This window comes from Cetorhinus maximus, chromosome 10 (genome assembly GCF_964194155.1).
Source record: "Cetorhinus maximus chromosome 10, sCetMax3.hap1.1, whole genome shotgun sequence".
In the NCBI taxonomy this organism is placed as follows: domain Eukaryota; kingdom Metazoa; phylum Chordata; class Chondrichthyes; order Lamniformes; family Cetorhinidae; genus Cetorhinus; species Cetorhinus maximus.
Genome location: NC_135888.1, coordinates 19,079,361 through 19,103,152, shown reverse-complemented (window position 1 = coordinate 19,103,152; position 23,792 = coordinate 19,079,361). Strand labels below are relative to the sequence as shown.

General features: G+C 42.4%; 1 protein-coding gene across 1 annotated transcript in view; it reads right to left on the bottom strand.

Annotated features, from left to right (window-relative positions):
- The window catches only part of kcnt1b (potassium sodium-activated channel subfamily T member 1b), a 226,744-nt gene that overhangs the window by 9,043 nt on the left and 193,909 nt on the right, over positions 1-23,792 (bottom strand). The window contains exons 22-27 of the mRNA XM_078551275.1: positions 21,212-21,346; positions 16,659-16,770; positions 15,273-15,374; positions 14,454-14,537; positions 10,842-10,970; positions 9,705-10,002 (exon numbers count right to left, since the gene is read on the bottom strand). Coding sequence (XP_078407401.1) covers positions 9,705-10,002; positions 10,842-10,970; positions 14,454-14,537; positions 15,273-15,374; positions 16,659-16,770; positions 21,212-21,346 — 860 coding nt within the window. The remainder of the gene's footprint in view (positions 1-9,704; positions 10,003-10,841; positions 10,971-14,453; positions 14,538-15,272; positions 15,375-16,658; positions 16,771-21,211; positions 21,347-23,792) is intronic.

Sequence of the window (23,792 nt, the reverse complement as noted above, 5' to 3'; positions counted from 1 at the left end):
CCAGCTAATGCTAGAAATTGTAGCTTCTTTATGACACATAGGGAAGAATTTCTCCCCCCCTTTGGGGGGCAAGTGCAGAAGCAGCCACGCCTCCAATCGGTGCCCCTGATTGGGGGTGCGCCGCCATTTTACATGGGTGGGCCAATTAAGGCCTGCCCATTGTGACATCTGCCAGGAAGTGCTATGCGCTCCCTGTGCGAGCGGCGGGTGGGGGGAATTACCTCAGCTGGGAGTGCGCTCTTTCGTGCTAAGTGCTGTCTCAGGGAGATCGGCGCCAAATTCAAAAACAGTCAATGCACAAAATTAAAATTTCCCTGACATGTCCCCTCATGTGACACTGTCACATGAGTTGGGACATGTTCATCACTTTCATTCAAACTTTTATTAAATTTTAAAAAACCTGCATGAAACCTCATCCCACCCATGGATGAGGTTTCATGCTTTTTCTGAAGCCCACCAGGGCTTCTGGCCTGACTGCCAATCTTAAAGTTGGACGGGCAGGTCCATTAACTAGCCCAGTTACTTTTTAAATGGCCTCAATTGGCCGTTTTCAGGTCGGACGGGTGCACAACTGATTTGGCTGTGCCCCCGCTGACCTGAAAATTGAAATGACGTTGGGAGTTCCGCCTGATGTCATCCCGTGTCATTTTGTGCATTGGTGAGCGGGCTCCGCCCCCGACCTCAATATCCTGGCCATAAGGTACAATGGCCTAGATTTTCACCAAGTCAGGATGAAGCCTTATTATGTACGCCTAGCTGAGAGCCCAGACAATCATTAGTCTTGCTGAAACACCTGTGGCCCAGATAAAACACGTTTGATTGACAGCTCAGGCTCTCTGATCTTTGCTGTTAATTTCACAATATTTGGTTACACAACATTAAGTGGTTTCAAAGGCTTGAGGTTTTTGTTATTGATATTTTATAGGATCTGGATGATTGACAATTTTATTAGCTTGTAGTACAATGGCTTTTATCAACAGAGGAGAAAGTTATGAATGGATTACTTTTTTCCAAAGTTTTTTTTTATACATCCTACTGTCATTACAGGGCTCATTGGTTCTAGACAGTGTACAGTGGGTCAATTTTCTTTTTTTAATCATTTACAGGGTGTGGGCATTGCTAGCTAGGCCAGCATTTATTGCCCATCCCTAATTGCCCTTGAGAAGTTGGTGGTGAGCTGCCTTCTTGAACCGCTGCAGTCCATTGTGCTGTTAGGAAGTGCCATAGCTTGGCATGGCAGGCCATGAGGGGCCTTAAGAGTGGATGGAAGGACAGGTCTCAGCATAGGGGGCATGAAGGACTTTAGGGGGTGGGTGAGGGTCATGAAGTGGCACGGATGGGGTATGGGGAGTGTTAGGAGGGTGAGGGGGATGTGAGGGGTGAGGGCCTTTGTGTTTTCGTTTTAACTGGGACAAAGCCCCACAACACCGAGTGGGCCTTTTGAACAGCCCCCCTTCGCACCCAGCAGGACCCGTGCCTGCCTCCATTCTTCTTCCTGGGTCAACTCCAGCCTGCACCTGCCCCTGGCAATGAAGATCTCACCTTTGCGGGCACTTTCTCCTGAGGCAGGCGGGCTGAGCTGGGAACTTTCCTGACTCCCGCTACCAGCCTCAAGGATAGAAAATCCAGGCCCATGTATATGGAAACTACTCTGCACTCAACACCTGGTGTGAGTAGATGGTATTTTGGGCTCGAGTTCCTGCTTATAGTACTCAAGCTAAGATTTACTGAGAATTATGGATGAGGAATGTCTGCACTAAGATGTGAGCCTTCAGTCATGTATTTGTACTTGGCAATTGGTTAAAAAAAAGGACAAATCACGTCAATTTACGACTCAACTTTCTACAGTTTTAGTATTTATATAATTATATTTTTCATTTTTATTTCTCCATAATATGTCCAACTCCGAATTCCTTTCAGATGGCAAGGGGGATGACCAACTCTTTCCTCCAACCACTAGGAGGTGCTGCCTTGGAAGGAAGAGGATGGTAATTGAACTCTCCACTTTGTGAGACTAGTCTCCATGTGTCAGGTTGGCTGTGCTGGCAATAACAGGAACCTGGCATGTGGGAGAAATGGCCACTGGAGATCCCTGTATTCAACTGAGGGGTGCGGGGATGGGGAGTTTAAATTCTGTCTAGTGTAGAAGGTGCCATATTGTATCAACTGTCGGTAAGCACCCTCTCAATTTTCAGTTCCATTGAAGTCAATGGATTGGGGACAAGTGTGAAAATCAACCCCATTTACTATTAACATAACATCAAGTGGTAGATCTTTCCAATGGTTCTCCCAGAACACCAGTCAGTTTTAAAATCAAATGATTAACAGCTCAGCAGACAACAATAATTGCCTAATGAGAGAAATGGAAGTGCCACTTGCTGAGCATCTTGCTGCCTCCACCAGCACAGATAGACACACAATGCTACTGGTTTACTGAAATGTGAATGAGACCCACTGGTTCATGAAGGTAACCCTGCTCCATGGAAGAAAGCCCAAACCCTTGGCAACATGCAGTGAATGGTAACACTACCACAGTCCCAGTGTGTGGCCTTTAGGTGTTATCGCCTTTAGAGCAAGAGGAAGCAGAACAAATTATTTTCAAGAAAACAAAGGCAAAAATCAAATCAGAGCAATTTGAAATTCCAACTCTACCACTCATCCCAGGTATTCCTTATGTTTCATTTTGGAAGGAGCTAAAGTTTTTGACAATTGTCGTAGTAATTGTTTCTAGCCGTAAAGAAAAGCAGCTATAACTATTATGTTCCTGTGTTTAAGAAATATCATTGATAGGATAGTTTCCAAATGTTGGGAGCCACCAGATGGACCACAGTGACCTACTGTCGCCCAGCACTGTGCTATGTTTCAACATTGGGCAGCTTTTCATCTTTTTTTTTACAAGATGCAACTCCAAGAATAATCATATATAATCCAAAAATAGATGGATTTAAGTACCTGTTGAAAAACGTTTAGATCAAGATACTGAATTTTTAAAATATCATCTGTGAAAAATATTATTTAATTTAGTTCAGTTTAGATTGACAGTTGGGTCCAAATCCAATTGATTTTGGTCCATTGCTCCTTTGGTCACTGGTAAACTCAGATCAAGGCCATTGTGGCCCAGGATGTAAAGCACCTGGTTTTAAAAGTAAAACATCAAAAGCGAAATGAGCATGTACAAGAGATAGAAGGTCAGGCACAAAATAACAGCAAGGTAGAGAATAATAGTAACAAAGAGAAAAAACATCAGGGCAGGAAAACAAAAATGAGAAACAGGAAAACCAAAGCAGGCACTTCACATTCCAGTCAGCTAGGTTAGGCTCTAATGAATAAAACTTTTGATTATTAGAATTGCATCCCGACAGAGTCCAAACCTAATACTCTGACAATTTCTTCAGATGTCAGAATGTAGATTATCTCTCTCTTCTTCATTTTCTGGCATTCAAATTCCATAAGGGCCTGAATTATTAACCTTAATAGGCAATAGTTTTAATAGTTTGTGTTAAACACTAGTTTAGTACTTTAATAGTTTTAAATCCTTGCCTTAACTGACAGCTTCCTTCATTTAGCCAATTCTGGCATGGAACATCTTATGATTGTGAGTTACAAGGGAAGCAAAATCATCAGGCACCTTCTCAAAATAAATAACAAATAATGAAGGTTCATCTTCTCTTTCAGAGGCAAAATGGGAGTCAAATTTAATCCTTTTTTTTAGATTGATGTTAACCATCTTTCAGGCAGCTCATCATTTCTTGCTGGCCACTGGTATAGCTTGGGATGTGTGGTAGGCAGATATAAACATCAATGTGATTCATATGCTGGATAGTGTAGTTGGGTGAAACTTCCATGAAACCTTATTTGGGCTCTTCAAGCAACAAATAAAGCACACTATATGAAAGAGATGCCAACATTTATAACAGATAACCTACAAATTGTCTTTTTGGGGCAGGCAGGGAAAGTGAGAGAGGAGGGAAAGTCCTCATTGGCATGGATAAATTAGAAGCTGAATTCATACTCCCTCGCACATTCGCAAATCATTTGTACTCCTACCTGATCGAAATAGCCCACAACATTGTGGTGTGTTCTGAATGTGGGTACGTAGACGTAAATACATAGGTGCCTTCATGTACAGTTGTGAGTACGTGGGTGTGTTTGTGTAGGTGTGCATGCATGTTTAGTGCAGCTGGAAAGATTAATGGCAGAAGAAATATCATTTTACTCTTTTACGGGATAGATTTTCAACTTGTCATCCAGGCAGATCTGCCGGCTGCCAGAAATCAATGGCAATTAAAATCGTATGGCTTCTATAGCTGGCAGCCAATTGGCAACACCAGTATAATGTCCTCCGTGTATAATGCATGATACCCTTATACCTACAGATTTAGCAGTGATAGACTGTAGACCTATCCTGAGCCATTGCACGCATTTTACATGCGCTACAAAGTTGAAATCTCAGTTTTCGTTACACTGGTTCTATTTATGCAGTAGGGTTGTGATTTGTATTTCTAGCCTATAGGTATAAAAAGTCTCAGGCTAGTTTCCTTTATTCTTTCACAGGATGTGGGCATTGCTGGCAAGGCCAGCATTTGTTGCCCATCCCTAATTGCACTCAAACTGCGGCTTGCCAGGCCATTTCACAGTCAACCACATTGCTGTGGGTCTGGAGTCACATATAGGCCAGACTGAGTAAGGGTAGCAGATTTCCTTAGTGAACCAGATGGGTTTTCATGACAATCAACAATGGTTTCATGGTCACTATTAGACTAGCTTTTAATTCCAGATTTTTATTAATTGAATTTAAATTCCGCCAGTTGCCATGGTGGGATTTGAACCCACATGCCCAGAACATTAGCCTGGGCCTCTTATTACCAGCCCAGTGACATTATCACTATACCACCATTTCCCCCATCAGTTTCATACCTTTGAGGATGCAGAATGCACAACTCCTGCTGCAGGAATCCTAAAGCAGTGCAGGGAATGTTATGAGACGAAGAAAGATTTGATGTTTCTACAACAAAGCAATTGTTTGGTCTAATTATGGGAAATGAGAATATACTGGTGTAGTAAGTGTCTGAGAAATCCTTAGGATACAAACATTCCCTGGCACATTGTGAAATATACAGTGGGTACTATTTGGTAAACTGCTTTTAAAGTTGGCATCTCCTATCTTATACAATGTCTGTGGAGGGTCACTGTTACCAGGGAGAGAATTTACCTTGCAAATATCCAAGGTTTACACGATTCATCACATCACTGGCCGTTAAATTTGCTACATCCTCTACAGAACACACACACACAGATACAGAAAGAGAGAACGAGATTGTAATAGTGTTCGAGCTCAGGAATTGTTTATATGCTGTAGAAAGAAGGGTAATCTGAGAAAGAGAGAGGGAGCCAGAATCAGAGGAGAAAAAGACTGCTGTGGAAAATATTTCTATACAATATCCTTCTCAGATTATAAACACTGATATGTTAAAGGAATACACCACCAGCTCTGTTAAGTATTTCTATGGCATCTCCTTTACATAAATACTCTTTTCCCCAAATTGTTCAGTTTACATAGGCTACACACAGCAAGGAACAACAACTTTTATTTCTATAACATCTTTAACGTAACAAAACCTCCCACGGCACTTCATAGGAGCATTATAAAGCAAAATTTGTTACCAAGGGCATAATTTTCCGTGCCTGCTGGCATTGGTTTTGTGACGGGTATGAGTGGACAATATGGCAGGAAGGCCCAAAAATTGGTTTCAGGCCATTGTGAATCCAGTTTGCAATCGTCTGCTCTGCCCGTCAACGGCAGGCTGCGGGTCCCACCACTGGACGTTGGGAACTTCATTGTAATACATCTGCATATCATTATAAGCCCAGATCGCCAAAATCAGCCCCCCACACGCTGGATCATCCAAGCACGTCAGCGTGATTGCACGCCAACGTGTTTCACAATTGTACATAAGCGACATGCACTTGGCGAGCTGCACTATGCTTGGAAATTTAAGGTTTGTTTGCCTACCTTGCTTCAGGCATCATTTGTGGCCATCAGCGCCAGGCTTCGCAGACAGTGCCACATCATTTTTAGAGGGGCTCATGGGCAGGTCTTTACCTACCAGACCAGCTGTAAGGCAGGGGTGGCATTTCAATGGCTGCAGGGCCAGGCTTGTTTGGGGAAGGGGTTGAAGTGGCCTCAGGCAAGGGAAGAGGCTGCAGGGTGAGGGCTGTACTGGGGAAGGGGGGTATCCCAGGGTGTGTGTGGGGGCACAAGTTGATCTGTGCAAGTGACCTGAAGATGGTGAGGGCTGAGGAGGCCGTCTCCAGAGGAGATAAAGCCAGATGGAGATGTGAGGGTGTGTGAGAGAGTGAGTGGTGATGTCCCTTGAGCTGGCAGTGAGTGAGATGCCAGTGAATGTGTGATGGGCTTGTGAGTGTGTGAGTTTAGATTGATGAGATGGTTGATGAGGTCATTCATCCATTTTCTCCACTGGATGACCAACCTCTTCTGTGCAGCATTGGCACTGACCACCTCTGCCACCGCCTCCCATGCTGGAGTGGTGACACGGATGGGCCTCCTGCGGCCAGAGCGGAGTAGAGGACATTGCAGTGGGCTCCAACAGTGTACAGGAGGCATCCCTGGGATGCGTTACAGAATCGGGGGGCCTGCAGTCTTCTTGCCTTTCGGGGCCATGTCTTCAGTGTAGGAGTCCTGGGCTGGAGACACTGAGGGGTGTATGTGCGGCTGCACTTTACATATGGCGCCCAGCGTGAGAAAGTGGCAAGGTGACGGCGTGGTGGGCGAATCAGAGGCCACCTGCCAGCGAAACGGGGTGTTTCCTGGGAATGAGGTTGGATTGGATGATACGGTGTGAAAAGCTGCCATTGCAGCGGGCGGATAAATGTTCTTTTTCCCGCCCGCTACCGCACTTCGTGCAAATCTGGGACGATTCCGCCCCAAGTCACGTTAAAGAGATATTAGGACAAATGGTCAAAAACTTGTTCAAAGTTTTAAGGAGTGTCTTAAAGAGGAAAGAGAGGTAGAGAAGAGGAAAGATTTGGGGACAGAATTCCAGAGCTTAGGGCCTAGACAGCTGAAGGCATCAACAGTGGAACAATTATAACTGAGGATGCTCGAGAGGCCAGAATTAGATGATATATTGGAAGGCTGTGAGGCTGGAGGAGGTAGAGAGGGACAAAGCTATACAGGGATTTAAAAACAGCTATGAGAATTTTTAAATTGAGGCACCGCTTAGCCGGATGGGAACAAGTGTGGCTTAGCGAGCACAGGGATGGTGTATGGGACGTGGTTGAGGAAGAACACAGACGGCATAGTTTTGGGTGACCTGAAGTTTACAAAGGGTAGAACATGGGAGTTCAGTCAGGAGTGTGCTGGAACAGTCATGTCTAGAGATAAGTAACAGTAAGAGAAATAAACTGACAGTAGAGGTGAGTTTTCAATCCACATGATGATCAGAAATAACAGCCCCAATAATATATTAATGATTCAATTACGGAACTATTTCATTTGCGCAATTGAAATTTACCAGCCTCGCTTAAGACTATCCTGTTGGCCCCAGTGGGGATTCTGCATTTACCTTGAACAGTAAAATGATTTTATTAGCTTCCACTTGAGAGCCAGGTAAAGAAATATCGTCATGTAGTAAACAGCCTCATCGTCAACAGCTCATGCAATTAATTGATGCCGTCATATCACAAAGAGGCTTGCTTTAACTTTAAAACAAGTGAGGTCAGGAAAATGGATAGCTCTTTCATATAGCTGGGGCAAATGTGATGGCTTGATTGGTCTCCTTTTAGGCACTACTTAATATTGCATGACTCATGATTCAACAAAGGTTCCCAATTGTTGGACATTAGTGGAGATGTGCCAAGAACTATCTGTGCTCACAAATGCTCCTTTAATTTTAAGGTAGAGTTACAAGTTACCAGGGGAGGCAGAGTCAACTGACTCTTACCAAAAAAAGGTGTGACTGATATTGCCAATGATCCCAATTAAGATGCATTTATACTTGCCAGTAATCAACTAGATTGGGTCAACATGTAATTGTTCAACCTATTAGTTCGGGTTTAATCTTGTTACCTTAATTAAGTTATCAAAATGATAGTTAATGCAGTAACCTTCTCCTAACACAATACCTTGGATGAAAAAAAAAGATGGTGTGCCTTCCCCAAAGTTCTGAAGGTTACTTTTGTAGATCGGAAGAATTTCATTTGGCAAATAGGTTACTTATTAAGGCTTAGTGTATTGTTCCTGAGAGCTCCGAGATGCCAGTATATTCTTTTACTTTTGACCAAAATCGCTCTCGCATACCACAGGGATAAAAAGTGGCGTGACAGCCAAAGAATGAAACCATCTTTGGAGGCTTCATGGAGCCACTTCCAATCAGTCCACAAACCTTTGCCAGTTCTGATGAAAGGTCACTGGACTGAAACGTTAATTGTTCCTCTCTTCATTGATGCTGTCAGGCCTGCTCAGCATTTCCAGCATCTTTCCTTTGTTCTTAACTCCAAGTTTGGAGGAGCCGACTTGATAATGATTTGACTGGCAATTTCCAGATCAGGCTTCTGTTGAACACTTTATTAGGTGCCCCAGGAAGGCAGATCTCTCGCTGTTTTTGCTGGGCTAACAGCAAGGAGGAGAAACCAGAGGAAATGTTCCACACGTCCACCCAACCCTGACCAGGGTAATCTCATGTATATGCCAATGGCTCTTCTGAAAGAATAGTTTCCTCATTCTGCAGACAGGACTTCTGGCTTTGTCCATTATGTGGGAGGAATGTCAAAGAAAGGTAAAGAGAGGAAGGGTGAAAGAGAGATGGGAAGGGAAAGGCAAATTGCAACTTAAACCCATTTGTATCCTTTGCTTCAATGGCCTTTCCTAGTAGGTGTTCAGCAAACCTATGAACCATTAGTGTAAAAAGGTTCTTCTTACATGTTAGAATGTGAATGTGATTCATGGAGGTGAGCCTTCCTCGCACAGCGTGGACATTAAAGAGACAGAGAATATCGAGGAGTTGGCCTGCGATTTCTCAATATGTCTTCTTGGTAGACAAGGCTCTACCATGAGCTGGGAGCTTATGTTCAAAACATCAGTGCTCAAACGTAGGTGTCAACTAAGAATGTCAGTGGTATTTCTATTTGCATTTTTTCTGGGCATCGCAGACTTTAACCCAATGGTTAAAGATATGAAACATAAATTCAAATATCTTTAAATTCTTTATCAAGCTTTACAATAGAGCAACATTTTCCACAGCAGCTCTAAATAGAACAGAATGAAAATAAACCATTACACTTTAACTACTGCCTAAAATGTGGTTAAGAAACATTCTGCTACTGTAGTCCTTCATCATGAGCAGAACATCACCATCCTGTGTGAATGATTTGTAGAAATCAGATACATTAAAATAACAATACTTTAATTTAGAGTTTAAAAATATCATTAAAAAAGTTAGCAATATCTGTCCCAACATTTACAAATTGCCATGACTTCCACTAAATGGGGACTATTTTTGAATAATCACTGCTAAGGTCCCTCTGTAATTTCTATTGGACTAAATTATTTTTTATTATATTAACCAGGCATGATTATATATTTTGAATTGTGCATTTATGCTAAATTGATATAATATTGAAATACTTTGCACGCCAAAGCCTTGACGTTTTAAAATTTTTTATAAAAGGATGACAACACCCACCGTATCCTGTCGTGGGCAAACCCAAGTGCTTCATTCTGTTTTTCACCAGTTCTGACAACTCTTGCCTTTCTGATCGATGATACAGGTCCTGTCTCTGTTGGTCTATCTTTTCATCTGTTTTACTAGTCTGCCTGTTTGCTCTCCTGCTCAGTTTGCGGGCCCACTGCCTGCTCTTGCGTCTCAGCAACGGGTGCTCTGATTGATCGCTTGAAGTTGAGTTCCGATGACACTTCCCCCCCCAAGGGTCTTTCATGTCCTTGGTGTCTTCGCAGTCCTCGACATTGATTGAGATCTGAGACTGAGAGAAATGAGGTGCATAGAGAAAGAAAAAACATGGGTAACTCCCTCATCTGTCACATAATTGCACAAATCTCAAAACAGCCAAGTTAACTGTGCAAAAAAATAAACTTTAGTCCTACAGTTGTAAAAGAGCACAATAGATACTTGGAAACATACATGGAGAAAGTTCAGTCAGCTGAACCTTCTGTAGTCCTTCCACAATAGTCCATTATTAATCAAGTACAGATATAAAAAAATCAAAGCTGCTGAGATCTATCTTTTTCTCCTCTATACTAAGCCAACATTAAAAATATACATCAGTACAAGAGCATGTAGTTTAGTAGATTGCACTACAACATTGAGTGACAAGTTGTAAATCTGTGTGTGCGCAGTGAGTTCCCCATCCTGGGAGTGCAATCAGTCAGAGCTGCCAACCCATCAGCCTGTATCGCTGCACAAGAATTGGAATACTATGTCCTCCTAATCACCTTATGGCAACCAGTTAAGCAGTATTGTTTGAACAGGTCTAGACTGAGCTTCTAGCTCATAATCTCAGGCAAGGATGGTATGTTAATTCAGAAAGAGGAGAGAGAAAAGAGGAGAGAGGAGGAAGGAGAGGAGAGGAGAGGCAAGGAAATGCATTTCTACTGTGCCTTTCATGACCTCAAAACATTCCAAACCACATCACAGCCAATGAAACACTTTTGAAGTGCAGTCAGTGTTGTGGGAAACACAGCAAGCTCCCACAAACAGCAATGTGATAACGACCACATCAGCTTCAGTGATGTTGGTCAAGGGATTAAAAATGGGCCAGGACGCCAAGAGTAGGAAAAAGCGCAAAATGAGAAAGTGCCCCACCTCGGATGTGGAAAACATATGTGACTCGGTTCTGTAAATCCCAATTGGAATTTCAGCGCTTGAAGAGCACAGCTTCTGAAAGAGTCTGCCGTACGTTCGGATCCACAAGTCATCTTCTGTGATTTTCATCTATGAAACAAAGGCAAACAATATTACACACTTGGTGGTGAAGTATATCTGTAGATGATAGAAGACAACATAGACCATAGCTCCTTGCAGATAGACTATTGAATCCTAGTGATCTTGTTAGTTAATAGATTGAAAAGTAATAGCTTCCATGTGTGAGCATTATGCTGGGCAATGGGTTAGAGGGACAAATATTGTATCAGAGTGTGCATTATATCGCAGGTTAGTAAGAAGTTAGTCTTGGCTTTCTTTGGGAAAATTCTTGTGTTGTTCTAATTGCATTTTCCAATGCTATGAAGGAAACTCACAACTGATCCAGCGAAATAGTTCATTTGTGGCTAAGGGTTCAATTATCGGGGAAGCCAAGTTGTGAATGAAACAGTTAGGGATCAGATGGAAAGTTAGGATATATGTTTTAATTGGAATAAGTGTGCTAGGTTGGCCACTTTAGAGGATGATATGAATGGGTTCAAGGGGCAATTGGATAGACAATTCTAATTAAAGGCCATCAATTTGAAACATTGACTGTGCTTCTCTCTCCATGGATGCTGCCTGACCTGCTGAGCATTCCCTGTTTTTATTTCAGATTTCCAACACTGGCAGTATTTTGCTTCTCTGTGTTGGAGAGATGAAAGATGGACGAATATGGTGAGAGAGCAGTTTTAATAATTCCAAAAGGAATGGGCTTGTTTCCTGAAGGTTTCATTTAGAAAAGTGCAATTTATGCATGTAAAACATTGTACACAAATGCATAAGCAAATAGAATTATTTCTGGAAATACAGTATGTACGAATGTGAAGCACATGAAGACCCTAAATACAAAAACCTCATTATTCAATTCCTTTTCTAAAATATTGCATTCAGGTTTTGCTTTGTTCTACTATTTACCTGTTTGGAACTTTTCAAGCATTATCACACAGGCATTGTTTACTTGCAAAGGGAAATTTATCCTCTCTCCTTTGGAAGTTCTCTGACGTGTCAACATCCTCATGGTTTCAAACCCATGCGTAACAAAGCCAGTCTAAACATCAGCAAAACATTTTCAGACCTTCACACATTCACAACTCATTGCTGTTTGTAACAATACAATGTGTCAATGTGTGTAGGAGGATGCCACCTGAAATAATTCTTCCAATGACAAAGCTTAGAAGGTTGCAAGGAATAGATTGTTTAGTAATGAGATTCGGAGCATAAAATGGTTGTAGCACAATAGACAGTACCTTCCAAACCCACGACTGCTACCATCTAGAAGGACAAGGTCAGCAGGCACATGGGAACACCATCACCTGGAAGTTCCCCTCCAAGTCACTCACCATCCTGACTTGGAAATATATCACTGTCCTTCACTGTCGCTGGGTCAAAATCCTGGAATTCCCTTCCTAACAACACTTGGGTGTACCTACACCACATGGACTGCAGCGGTTCAAGCAGGCAGCTCACCACCACCTTCTCAAGGGCAACTAGGGATGGGCAATAAATGCTGGCCCAGCCAGCGAAGCCCACATCCCATAAATGAAAAAAAAAGGTCATTCGGCCCTTCGTGTCCATGCCGGCTCTCTGCAAGAGCAATCTAGCCAGTCCCACTCCCTCACCCTACCTTATAGCCCTACAAGTTTTTCCATGTTAGGTGCTTTATCCATTCCCCTTTCAAAGCCATGACTACATTAGCTCCAGCACCCTTTCATGCATAGGGTTGCCAACTGTGAACAAATGTATTCCTGGAGATTTCATCACATGACTTACCCCCACGCTCTTGCCATTAGTTGGCCAACACATCTGTTCTTGGGATGCTACTTTCCTGTGCCAATTGGAAAGCTCATTACCCACTTAGATGGTACTTGACTGTTAGCCAAACAGCCTTTCTCCCCCGCCCCATCTTCAATGTTTTTATATATGGTAAAGAGAAACTTTCAAAGAAAATGACAAACCCACCCACTTTTTTAGTGTCCATATGATTTTTCTACAGGGTTGCATGCAGCAGTGTCCTGGAGATTGATCTTCAATTCCTGGAGACTCCAAGTCAATCCTGGAGGGTTGGCAGCCCAATCAAGCAGTGCATTTCAGATTCTAACTACTTGCTGCGGTAAAAAAGCTCTTTCTCATGTTGCCTTTGATTCTTTTGCCAAACATTTTGGCCTCGATTTTCACTGAGTTGGGTTGACTTGGTCGCCCTTTAAAAATGGCAGGCACGTCCTGATTCCGGGATTCCTGATCCCATTCCCAGGCTGAGAGTTTTTTGGGAGTACCTTTAAAGGATGCGGGCTACTTCCCATCAGAAGCCCACTTCCAGCACTCCCGACCTGGCCGGCTCCATTGCGGAGATAGATATCTCCTACACCTCTGAAATTTTCATGGAGTTGGGCCAGCTTTTTAAAGAGCCATAGTTCATGGCCCCTTAGAGGGGCATAGTACACATGAGGGGACCTGTTTTAAAAGGTAAGTGCAAAAGGACCCCCTCTTACTCCCTAAGCCAAGGTATGCTCCCCACCCACACCCTCAGCCCCTACACCAAGCTCTGCCCTTCCACCCACCCCCTATATCTCCTCATGCCCCTTATGCCAGGCTCTGGTACTTCCCTGCCCATTGACCCACTGTAAACTTTCTCCAATCAATGAACAGCACAGCCTAAAGTGGGATGTCTCGAAAAAAGCTCTGAAAGTACGTAATCCATTGAGTCGGCTGGACCAACACCAGCTCGCACCTGGGAATGAATGCTGCACCCTGGTGGGCACTTTCTCTGGAGGCAGGCGAGCCGAACTGGGAATATTCCCGACTCAAGGATGAAAATCCAGGCCTGTAAGTCTGTGTCCTCCTGTTTTCAAACCCTTCCACCAAAGGGACCAGTTTCTCTCCATGCACTCTGTCTAGACTCCCTCATGATTTTGAACACCTTTATCAAACCTCCTCTTTGAACAGCAAGAGTTTAGAGGCAAGTTCTAATATATTTTTCACACTCAGTACGTTTCTTTAAAGTTCTTTAATTTTTAAAGAAATTTATCCCGAATTTCGAGGGAGGGCCATTCAAATGGGGAGTAACAAATAGGTTCAAGGGACAATTAGTGTACCTGGAGACAGAAAGAAAAAGTGGAAAATGGACTGAAAAGGCGGCTTGGTGGGATTGTTTGAAAAGAAACGAGTTTGTTGGGTTACTGGGCCTTTCCCTGATCTGAAAAATCCTCTTGTTAAGTAAATGAGCAATCGAGATAAGTAGCACAACTGAAATGCTACAGGTTTCAGCAAGACACACCACTGGCTGAATGGATGGAAATAGACAAAGACAGAGAGGGAAATTTAACAGTATTTCAATAGGCAATTACAGGAATAGCATCACTGAACTTGCAAGCAATAACACGTTGGGAATGACTAATATTTCATTATATCTTAGTCCCTACATACTTGGAATTTGTAATTTAATAAAACAACATACATAAATCAGCACCAAACTTTAATTGGCATCAGACATGCATGTGTCTTTCAAGTACTTACAGCACAAAGATAACCAGAGCCTGGAGCGGTGTCAAGTCCCAGTAACAGCCGTGCGATTGGGATCATGTAATCTTTAACAAAGGACTAGCAAGGAAAATAAGAAAGATTGGAACAATTATTACACGTCATAGTTTCACCAGCTTAAGTTTGGCAATGCCCGCCTCAGGTAGAAACAGGCAAGGTCACTTTGGTACTGCCCACCCAATGTGTTCCCAATCCACCCAACTTCCATTCTCTGCCAATACTACCCCACCAAAGAAATGTCCGAGATACGGAATTCTTGATAAAATCATCCAGCGCAACAGGAGGCCATTTGGTCGATCTCACCTGTGCTGGCTCCTTGAAAGTTAGTCTCATTCACCTGATCTTTCGCCATAACCCCGCAATTTTTTTCCTTTTCAAGTATATATTTAACTCTCTAAAGAAAGTTATTGAATCTGCTTCCACTGCCCTTACAGGCAATGCATTTCAGAACACAACTCCTTGCTGAGCAAACAAAATTCTCCTCGTCTTCCCCCCAGTTCCTTTGCCCGATTATCTTGAAATCTTTGTCCTCTGGTTACTGACCTTGCTGTCAGCACTCCATCAAAACTGTTCAAAACTTTGAATAACTCAATTAAATGCCTCTTTCACTTTCTCAGCTCTGAAGAGAACAATCCCAGCTTCTCGTTTCACCCCATATAACTGAAACCTGGGAGACAGTATGAGCACACCACTCTGTGCATTACAACCCTCATTTTTGATTGCACATGTTACCAGCTAACAGGTTTCACATGTAAAAGGTAATGATATTTAATGAGCATGCCCTATGCTACAGACCTGATAAAGTAGTGTGTCCAACATACTGATACTGAACACCCTTCCAGCAGCGAAAGGGAGACGGAACATGAATGCCAAGTTTGAGCCTTTTTCACGTTCCTTCTGTCAGGCGACAAGAGAAATAAAAAATAAATGTAATTGTTGGTAAGTATTGAAGATAGTTCAAGTAACATCCATTCATCAGCCAGAAAGCCCAAAATAACTACAATGGATACTTTAAAGTTGCTGCAAGTGGTTTCTGTACAGCAGAAGCGCCTCTTTCATGAATGGTTGCTACCCATGGGCAGACTCATCCATCGCGAAAACATAACCACACTGCCTGTGATATCCAACCCACTGAAACTAATCAATGGATAATTACAGCGGCAGTGCTTCCGTCTCGAACTACCCCATCCCCACCCTTCAGCCATTGCTGCATCCTCCGGTGTGGAATATGGGCAACGGGCCTATAAGAGAAAGAGTCTCAAACTGGGCTCTGTGACCCAGGAGGGCCCTCAAAGTCATCAGATCAGCACCTCGGGAATTTGGTGTATTCTCCTGTGTTCGCTCATTTACTCCCAAGTTACTCCTGTTGCTGTGTACGAATAAAATATCATAGTATGGGTTTCCTTTAAAACCTTGGTACATGGAGTTCCGCAAATACGCCAGTATTTTTAGAGGGCTTCTGGAAGTGTTCTCAATTTTCCACACGAAAAGAAATTGTGGCTTCAGAGGAGTGCTGAATGTGCGAAAGGCTCCATTCAGTTTGGACAAAAACCTCTTAATACCAAGTCGAACTGGTTATTAAGCATGGGCCCAAGGACAGCACTCTTTGTAGTCCATATGAACAGTATTAGTTCATCACAATTACTTTTCCCTTCAAGGTTATACTTTAGGATGAATGCAGCTATGGCAACCAGGCATCAATGGAAAACTAATTGTGCTCTTGTGCTCGTGACTCCTACTCAAGGACAGATATGAAGAACACTGACTGGGGCTAAACCAGGGAAGCTTTTAAAGCCTTGAATTTCTTTACGCATCCTGCTAAAATAGATCTTACCAAGGGAACAAAAACAGAAAATGCTGGAAAAACTCAGCAGGTCTAACAGCATCTGTGGAGAGAAAAAAAACAGAGTTAACATTTTGAGTCCTTATGACTTCTTCTTCTGCTCTGAAGAAGAGTCATAAGGACTCGAAATGCTAACTCTGTCTTTTTTCTCTGCACAGATGCTGTTAGACCTGCTGAGATTTTCCAGCATTTTCTGTTTTGGTTTCAGGTTTCCAGCATCCACAGTATTTTGCTTTTATCTTACCAAGAGAAAATTGATTAATCTTACTATCACAGGGAGGGATCATTAAGACACAATGCACTGTAATTTTAATTTGACAAATTAAATGTGGAGTTACCTTTTCTAATTTGGACAGTGCAAGCGAATAACAGTCCTTGGCTCGGAACTGCATGAACCTCATATTTGACGGGTGAGTCAATTCTGTGATAATGCTGAGACTGGGGAACAACCTGAAATATGGAGCACAACAAATGATGTCTGAATATAGTTAACTATTGCAAGGAAAATTTAATCATTCATGGTTTTCTCACACTTTGCCTGTTTTAGGACCCCAAAACGCTTATGGTCCAAGCAACTTCATTAAAATTGTTCAGCCATGACTACCACACTGTATGCTGAGGTGTTGCTGGTGATTAGAAATGATAGGAATCTCCAGGGCAACTGAGCTTGTTATGGATAGAATAGCACGTTCATGTAAAGAGGAATATTGGCAAATTGACGAAATGTGCTTTCTTGTCAAGTGGAAGCAAGAACTGGCTACAGGTAATTATCTAACTATAGAAGCCAAAAGACATGACATCAAACCTCAGCTGAAGGAATATGGTGAACAAAAATGATTTCTTTGCAGGAAGATAATGTGGTACATTGAATGCAATAACACATCTCCATGATTCTCTCGTCCTTGGTCGGTCCTGAGAAAAATGTGAACAGTGAAGCTAAAACAACATGAAGAGCTGCTTCACGTCAACTTCCCCAGAATTAATTTTCTCAAGCTCAGATGTTTTGAAATCCATTTTTAAAATCAAATTTAAACACCACATGAGTAAGCTTTTCCACCATCAAACAGAATTCTGTGATTGGCTGCTGCATTGAAATAAAGGATGGAATTTTTGGCTTTGTTTTGTTTGTTCTGAGATAATTGTGTAGTACTTACAGTGCAGTAACAGGTCATTTGGCTCAACTGGTCTGTGCTGCTTTTTTTATGTTTCATATAAGCCTCCTCCTAGTCCTCTTTGTCTAACTCTATCAGCATAACCTTCTATTCCATTCTCTACGTGTTTATCTAGCTGCCCCTTAAATATATCTATGCTATTTATCTCAACTACTCCTTGTGACAGTGAATTCGATATTATAATCACCATCTGACTAAAGAAGTTTCTACTGAATTCCCATTGGATTTATAGTGACTATCATATATTTATAGTCCTGTAAATACATTCTTCATGGAGGTCTTGTGGCACATTGGGTCGTGTCCTTGCCCCTGAGCCAGAAGCTCTGGATTCGAGTTACGCTCCAGGACTTGATGATCAAGGAGGATGTGTTCAAGCCAAACAGGTTGAATGTTGGCCTGCAAATCCTTCCAACACATGACAATGGCAGGCGGTTAAGATTGGGAGAGATTCTTGGTTAGCAACATGATGGAAAGAATGTTGGAGTTCTACCATCACTATCCATAGCTCCAGGCTACAACATGCATGTGAAGGTGCGTGTTGCCACAGCAACTTGGACTCCCCGAGTGAAGTGCGACACACCACCAGATGCATTCTTCAAGCTGACTGGTGCTCAGTTGTAAATGTTGAGAGTCATAGGAACAGGAGTAGGCCTTTCAGTCTGTCGAGTCTGCTCCACCATTCAATTAGATCATGGCTGATCATCCACCTCAACACCACTTTCCTGCGCTATCTCCATATCCCCTGATGTCATAGGCATCCAGAAATCTATCGATTTCAGTCTTGAACATGCTCAATGATTGAGCTTCCACAGCCCTCTGGGGTAGAGAATTCCAAAGATTCACCACCCTCTGAGTGAAGAAATTCCTCCTCATCTCAGTCTTAAATGGCTTCCCTATTATTCTGAGATTGTGTCCCCTGGTTTTAGACTCACCAGCCAGGGGAAATATCCTATCTTTATCCACCCTGTCATGCCCTGCAAGAACTTTGCAAGTTTCAATGAGATCATCTCTCATTCTTCAAAACTTGAGAGAATACAGGCTCAGTTTCCTCAATCTCTCCTAAAACAATTCTGCCATCCCAGGGATTAGTCTGGTGAACCTCTGTCCCACTCCCTCTTTGGCAAGTATATCCTTCCTTAGATAAGGGGACTAAAACTGTGCACAATACTCTGTTATGGCAGAGAATTGTACTGGATATCTTATTGCTATTTTTCCACAGTGGCGACTTTCTTCCACCAGAATCCAATGACACTTTCGAGAACACTCAACTGATAGAAACATGAGGAAAAGGAAGCAATCCAACCCCTCAAATCTGCTCCACCGTTCAACTAGACCATGGCGGATTTGCACCTCAACTCCATTTACCTGCCTTTTCTCCATGTCCCTTGATTCTTTTACCTAACAAAAATAATTTTCAAGACATCTTGCATGACGACATGAGAACTATTGGCACAAAAATAAAGGATCACTAACAACCGAACAGACGCTGAATATCCATTACCAGGGAGCCCATTGCTGCTTGCATTATTACATAATTAACACACTTCAGTCCAATATGCAATTAGACCTTATAAAGTTTAATACACTTCTTACTTCTTTCCCAGATGACAACTGTAATGTTTGTATTCCACCATCAATCTATTGCACTCTTTTGATTTTACTACCCCGAACCAATGGCACTATACTTCAAGAATAAAACAGAACATTCCAGAAATTCCCAAACTAGTCTGGCAGCATCTGAGATAAAGCCCCTTCACCAGAGCTGGGATATTAACCTGTTTTATCCTTTTCTTTTCGAGTACGCGCTGCCCTGCTGTGTCTTTCCAACATCTTGTGATTCATTTCAGAATCCTAGCATTTTGTAGTTTTATTTGCCTTTGTAAAAAGAGGGTACCTCACACTAGGGAAACAATAAGTAGATACCGGGGAAGTATCTCCTCAAATGGAAAGTATAAAAGTTAAGGGTGTCGCTGGGAAGACATCTGATGAAAATTGACAGCTATTCTGTGTATTCTCTTTCCGATACTCACCCTTTTACAAAGCACTGCCTGGTAATGGGGTAACACAATCTCAGTTCTCTGTCCCATTCTACTAATGTCACTCAAGGGTTACTCACATTCTTCCTATGTGAACCTGGACAGTTTTGAATTCACTGCGGAGCCAGGTCCTGTCTGCACTAAATACACATTTCACTGTGTGGCTCACTGGGTAGGAAAGAGGAGGAGGAAATCCCTGCTTCATTTTTGTTTCTATGTCAGCCATGGCTCACTCTTGTCTCTGAGTCACAGGGCTAGTGAATCGAGTCCCAGGGAAGATGGTGGCATAGTGGTAATGTTACTGGATTACCACCATGTGGGAATTAGTAATCCAGAGGTTTAGGTGAGTGTTTTGGGACATAGTTTCATGGTCACCATTACTGAGGCTAGTTTTATATTCCAGATTTATTAATTAAATTCAAATTCCACCAGCTGCAGTGGTGGGATTTGAATTTAATTAATAAATCTGGAATATAAAACTAGCCTCAGTAATGGTGACCATGAAACTATCATTGATTGTTGTAAAAACCTGTCTGGTTCACTAACGTCCTTTAGGGAAGGAAATCTGCTGCTCTGACCTACATGTGACTCCAGACCCACAGCAATGAGACTGACTTTTAACTGCCCTCTGAAATGGTCGAATAGGCCATTTCTGAGGGCAGCTAAAAGTCAATGGGCAACAAATGCTGGCCTTATCAGAAACGCCCACATCCCATGAAAGAAATGTAAGCACAAAATGCTAGACTGGCACTCCAGTGCAGAACTGGGCGGGTGCTGTACTGTCAGAGGTGCTCATAAACTGAGACCTTGTCTGCCCTCTCAGATGGATGTAAAAGGTCCAATGGCATTAATCTGAAGGAGTTCTCTCTGTTGTCCTGGTTAATATTTATCTCTCAAATCAACATCACTAAAAGCGAATGATCTATCTAGTCAGCATCACGTTGCCAATTGTGGAACCTTGCTGTCCACCAATTAGTTACCACCAATTTTACACCAGTGCTATATCATGTTACTACAGTAAACTTTGTGTTATCTGGCACTCCGACCGGAATTCTCTACTAACTGGAATTTCTGATGTCCCCTTAATACGAACTGTCACTTCAATCGGAAGCAAATTACAAAGTTATCCAGACCCCGTAACTGCATACTGTATCATTTTATACTTCAATTATTTTTTTAATGTACTGTTGAAGATTAGAAGTAAAAAGAATACTATTCTTTACTTCCCGAGTACTTGCATGTTAGTTCATACTACAGGTATTGTCCTGTATTCCATTGGTCAATGGGACTCTCCGTTAACCGGCACCTTTGATTCATCGGCACCACCCATTGCCTACGCATGCTGGATAATAAAGATTTTACTATATATTACAACTTACACTTTCAAAAGTACCTCCTTGGTTATAAAGCGCTTTTGAGGCACCTGGAGACGGCGTTATATAAATGCAAATCTATGGGTGGAATTTTACAGCCCCGTCGTGGTGTGAGCGGGGCTGGGAAATGCTGCGAGCCGCTCCAAAACCCGCTGATTTCAGTAGGACTGGAAAATCCCGCCGGTGAGGGGGCCATAAAATCCCGCCCCATATTTATTCACACCGAGAAAGAAGGCAATTTAGTTGAGAGTCAGCCAGCAGCTCATTTGTAGTTATGTTACTTGGGCTTGTTCTGCAGTAATACCCTTACCTGAACATTGTTTGGACATTGACAATTGTCTTGGCATCAGCCATGTAATCTTCCTCGGCACTCATCGTGCTCTCTTTGTCCACAACCACCAGGTTGTCAGCATAAATAATCCCACACTGCAGTAGATTATCCAGACTGAGGGATATGCCCAAGGAAACAAAAAGGTAGAGATCGAGAGTTAAAATGTGCTAATTTCACACACAGAGAGGCAGCACAAAAAGCTTCTCCCAGGTTGACTGACAGTTCTGTTGCAGGGTCCGACCCAACATATTCGCCTTTCTTTCCTCCTCAGGTGCTGACTGACTGCCCATTCGTCATTTTCATTGCAAATTCTGGTCTTTCAAAGTCTTTCTTATCTCTAATGCAACAACAACTGCTTATATTTATTTAGCACCTTTAACATAATTAAAAACTCCTTCACAGGAGCGTTACAAAACAAAATATGACATAAACCACATATTAGGCGAGATGACCAAAAGCTTGGCCAAGGAGCTAGGTTTTACGGAGTGTCTTAAAGGAGGAAAGTGAGGCAGAGAATTGGAGAAGGAGGGTATTCCAGTGCTTGAGGCCTAGCCAACTGAAGGTATGGCCACCAATGGTGGAGCGGTTAAAATCAGGATTGCTCAAAAGACCAGAATTAGAGGAGTGCAGGTATCTCAAAGTGCTGTGGGGCAGGAGGAGGTTACGGAGATAGAGAGGGGCAAAGCCTTTGGAGGGATTTGAAAACAAGGATGAGAATTCTAAAATCAAGATGTTGTTTAGCCGGGAGCCATTGTAGGTCAGTGAGCGCAGGGATGATGCAAGTTCCTTTTATTATGCGACTCAATTATTTGTCTGGATTAATTCTACAATTAACTTGGAATCTGTGGAAACATAAATTTCATAGCATTGCCTTTGTACACTCTTCAGGAGGCAATGTGCTTTCCTTTTGATTTTAGTTAGGGTCTGCCACCTATTAACGTTCAGAAAACATTTCCTGTCAGTGGAAGTGTCAGAAAAGTGATACTTTCCCTTCACTAAATGCTCTAGTTTTTCGAACGACTTGCTCCTTGGTCTTGATCTGCTTAAAAATGGCAAGGGAAATCCAACCTACGATAGCATTGAAAAACTGATGGATACAAAATGAAGTGAGGATGATTTCAAATGCATTTTATGTTACAGTCAGATTTCCAGGATCAATACTGTGGAATGAAAATGGAACATTAGTTCACTCCATTGTATCCCAGCCCAGGTATAACATGGGTTTCATACAACGTAAAGCTCAGCCTTATTGCATAGGAACTGGAGTAGCTCACCTAGCCCCTTGAGACTATCCCTCCAGTCATGGGATATTGTATGATCTGGGACCTAACTCCATACAGCATCAGCGTGAATCTTTTATTACCCACAATAGGCATCCTTATGGTCTCTGTGTGGCACTGCCACATAAGTGCCAATTAGGTTTGAGTTTTGCATTCATTAGCAGCTGGGCTGAGAATGTCCAAGCTCATTTTAATATAGGCCCAACTAGCTGGGAAAGGAAGAAACCTTCCTGACATTGATATGTGTTAGAAGTGAACTCAGATCCCAGCGGTTAAACAAATAGTGGTCCAATCAATAGTGCAAAGTAATTTGGAGATGGATTCTTCTAATAAAAGTATTGCTGAAAAAAAAGACATGTCTGAGCTTTTCATCTTGCACTCATCAGGGTACTAACAAGAATGCCAATGTAAGGAGAAAGACAACAACTTATACTGTATGTGAAGAGAGTGCTGATTGGTTGGCAAGTGGCATTGCATGGAGAATGCACCACTGATGGTGACTGACAGTTAACTGCCATGCATTGTTTTAAATTTAAACCTGGCAGCTTGACTCTGATTGGTCAAGGCAATGCCCTGTGGGTGGCTGTCACTTATTTTGTTTAGCTGAAACAGGCACAATGTGTGTACATGTTCTTTCTGTCTGCAAAGAACAGGATTCTGTGTATTAATATATATATAGTTTCCAGTACACGCAAATGCACCATACTGAGAGCACGGCTGACAAATTTAAATTGGTTGTCAGTGTAATAAAAGTCAAGTTGTTAATTCAGATTATCAAATATATCAACTACAACTAATATATAGAAGGGAAATATACCCAGTGGGGGAAGTTTTCCTCTTAAGGTATCTTCTCACCTTTCTTGTTCCATGGACCATCTCCAAACACATGGCCAGCTGTTGACCTCGTTCCAGGAATTACCCAAAGTCACCCAGAAACTTGATGGATGATGTGCAAAACTGACTCACTTTCTAATAGAAATCTGGTTGACATTGCTTGGACCAGTGGTCCAGGGGGCTGAGCTAATGACCTGGAGACATGAGTTCAAATCCCACCACGACCATTGTGGAAATTTAATTCAATTAGTTAAATAAGCCAAGTGTAAAAACTAGTGTCCATGGCCATCATGAAACTGCTGGAATGGTCAGAAAAAACATCTGATTTCCTAATGTTCTGGTGTCAAACATGCTGAGATAAGAGAATTAGTCAAGGGAGGGTCCAAAATTAAACTTGCAGCCAACTATAACATGCAGAGCATGTTGGGGGCTCTGCTGCCTTCATG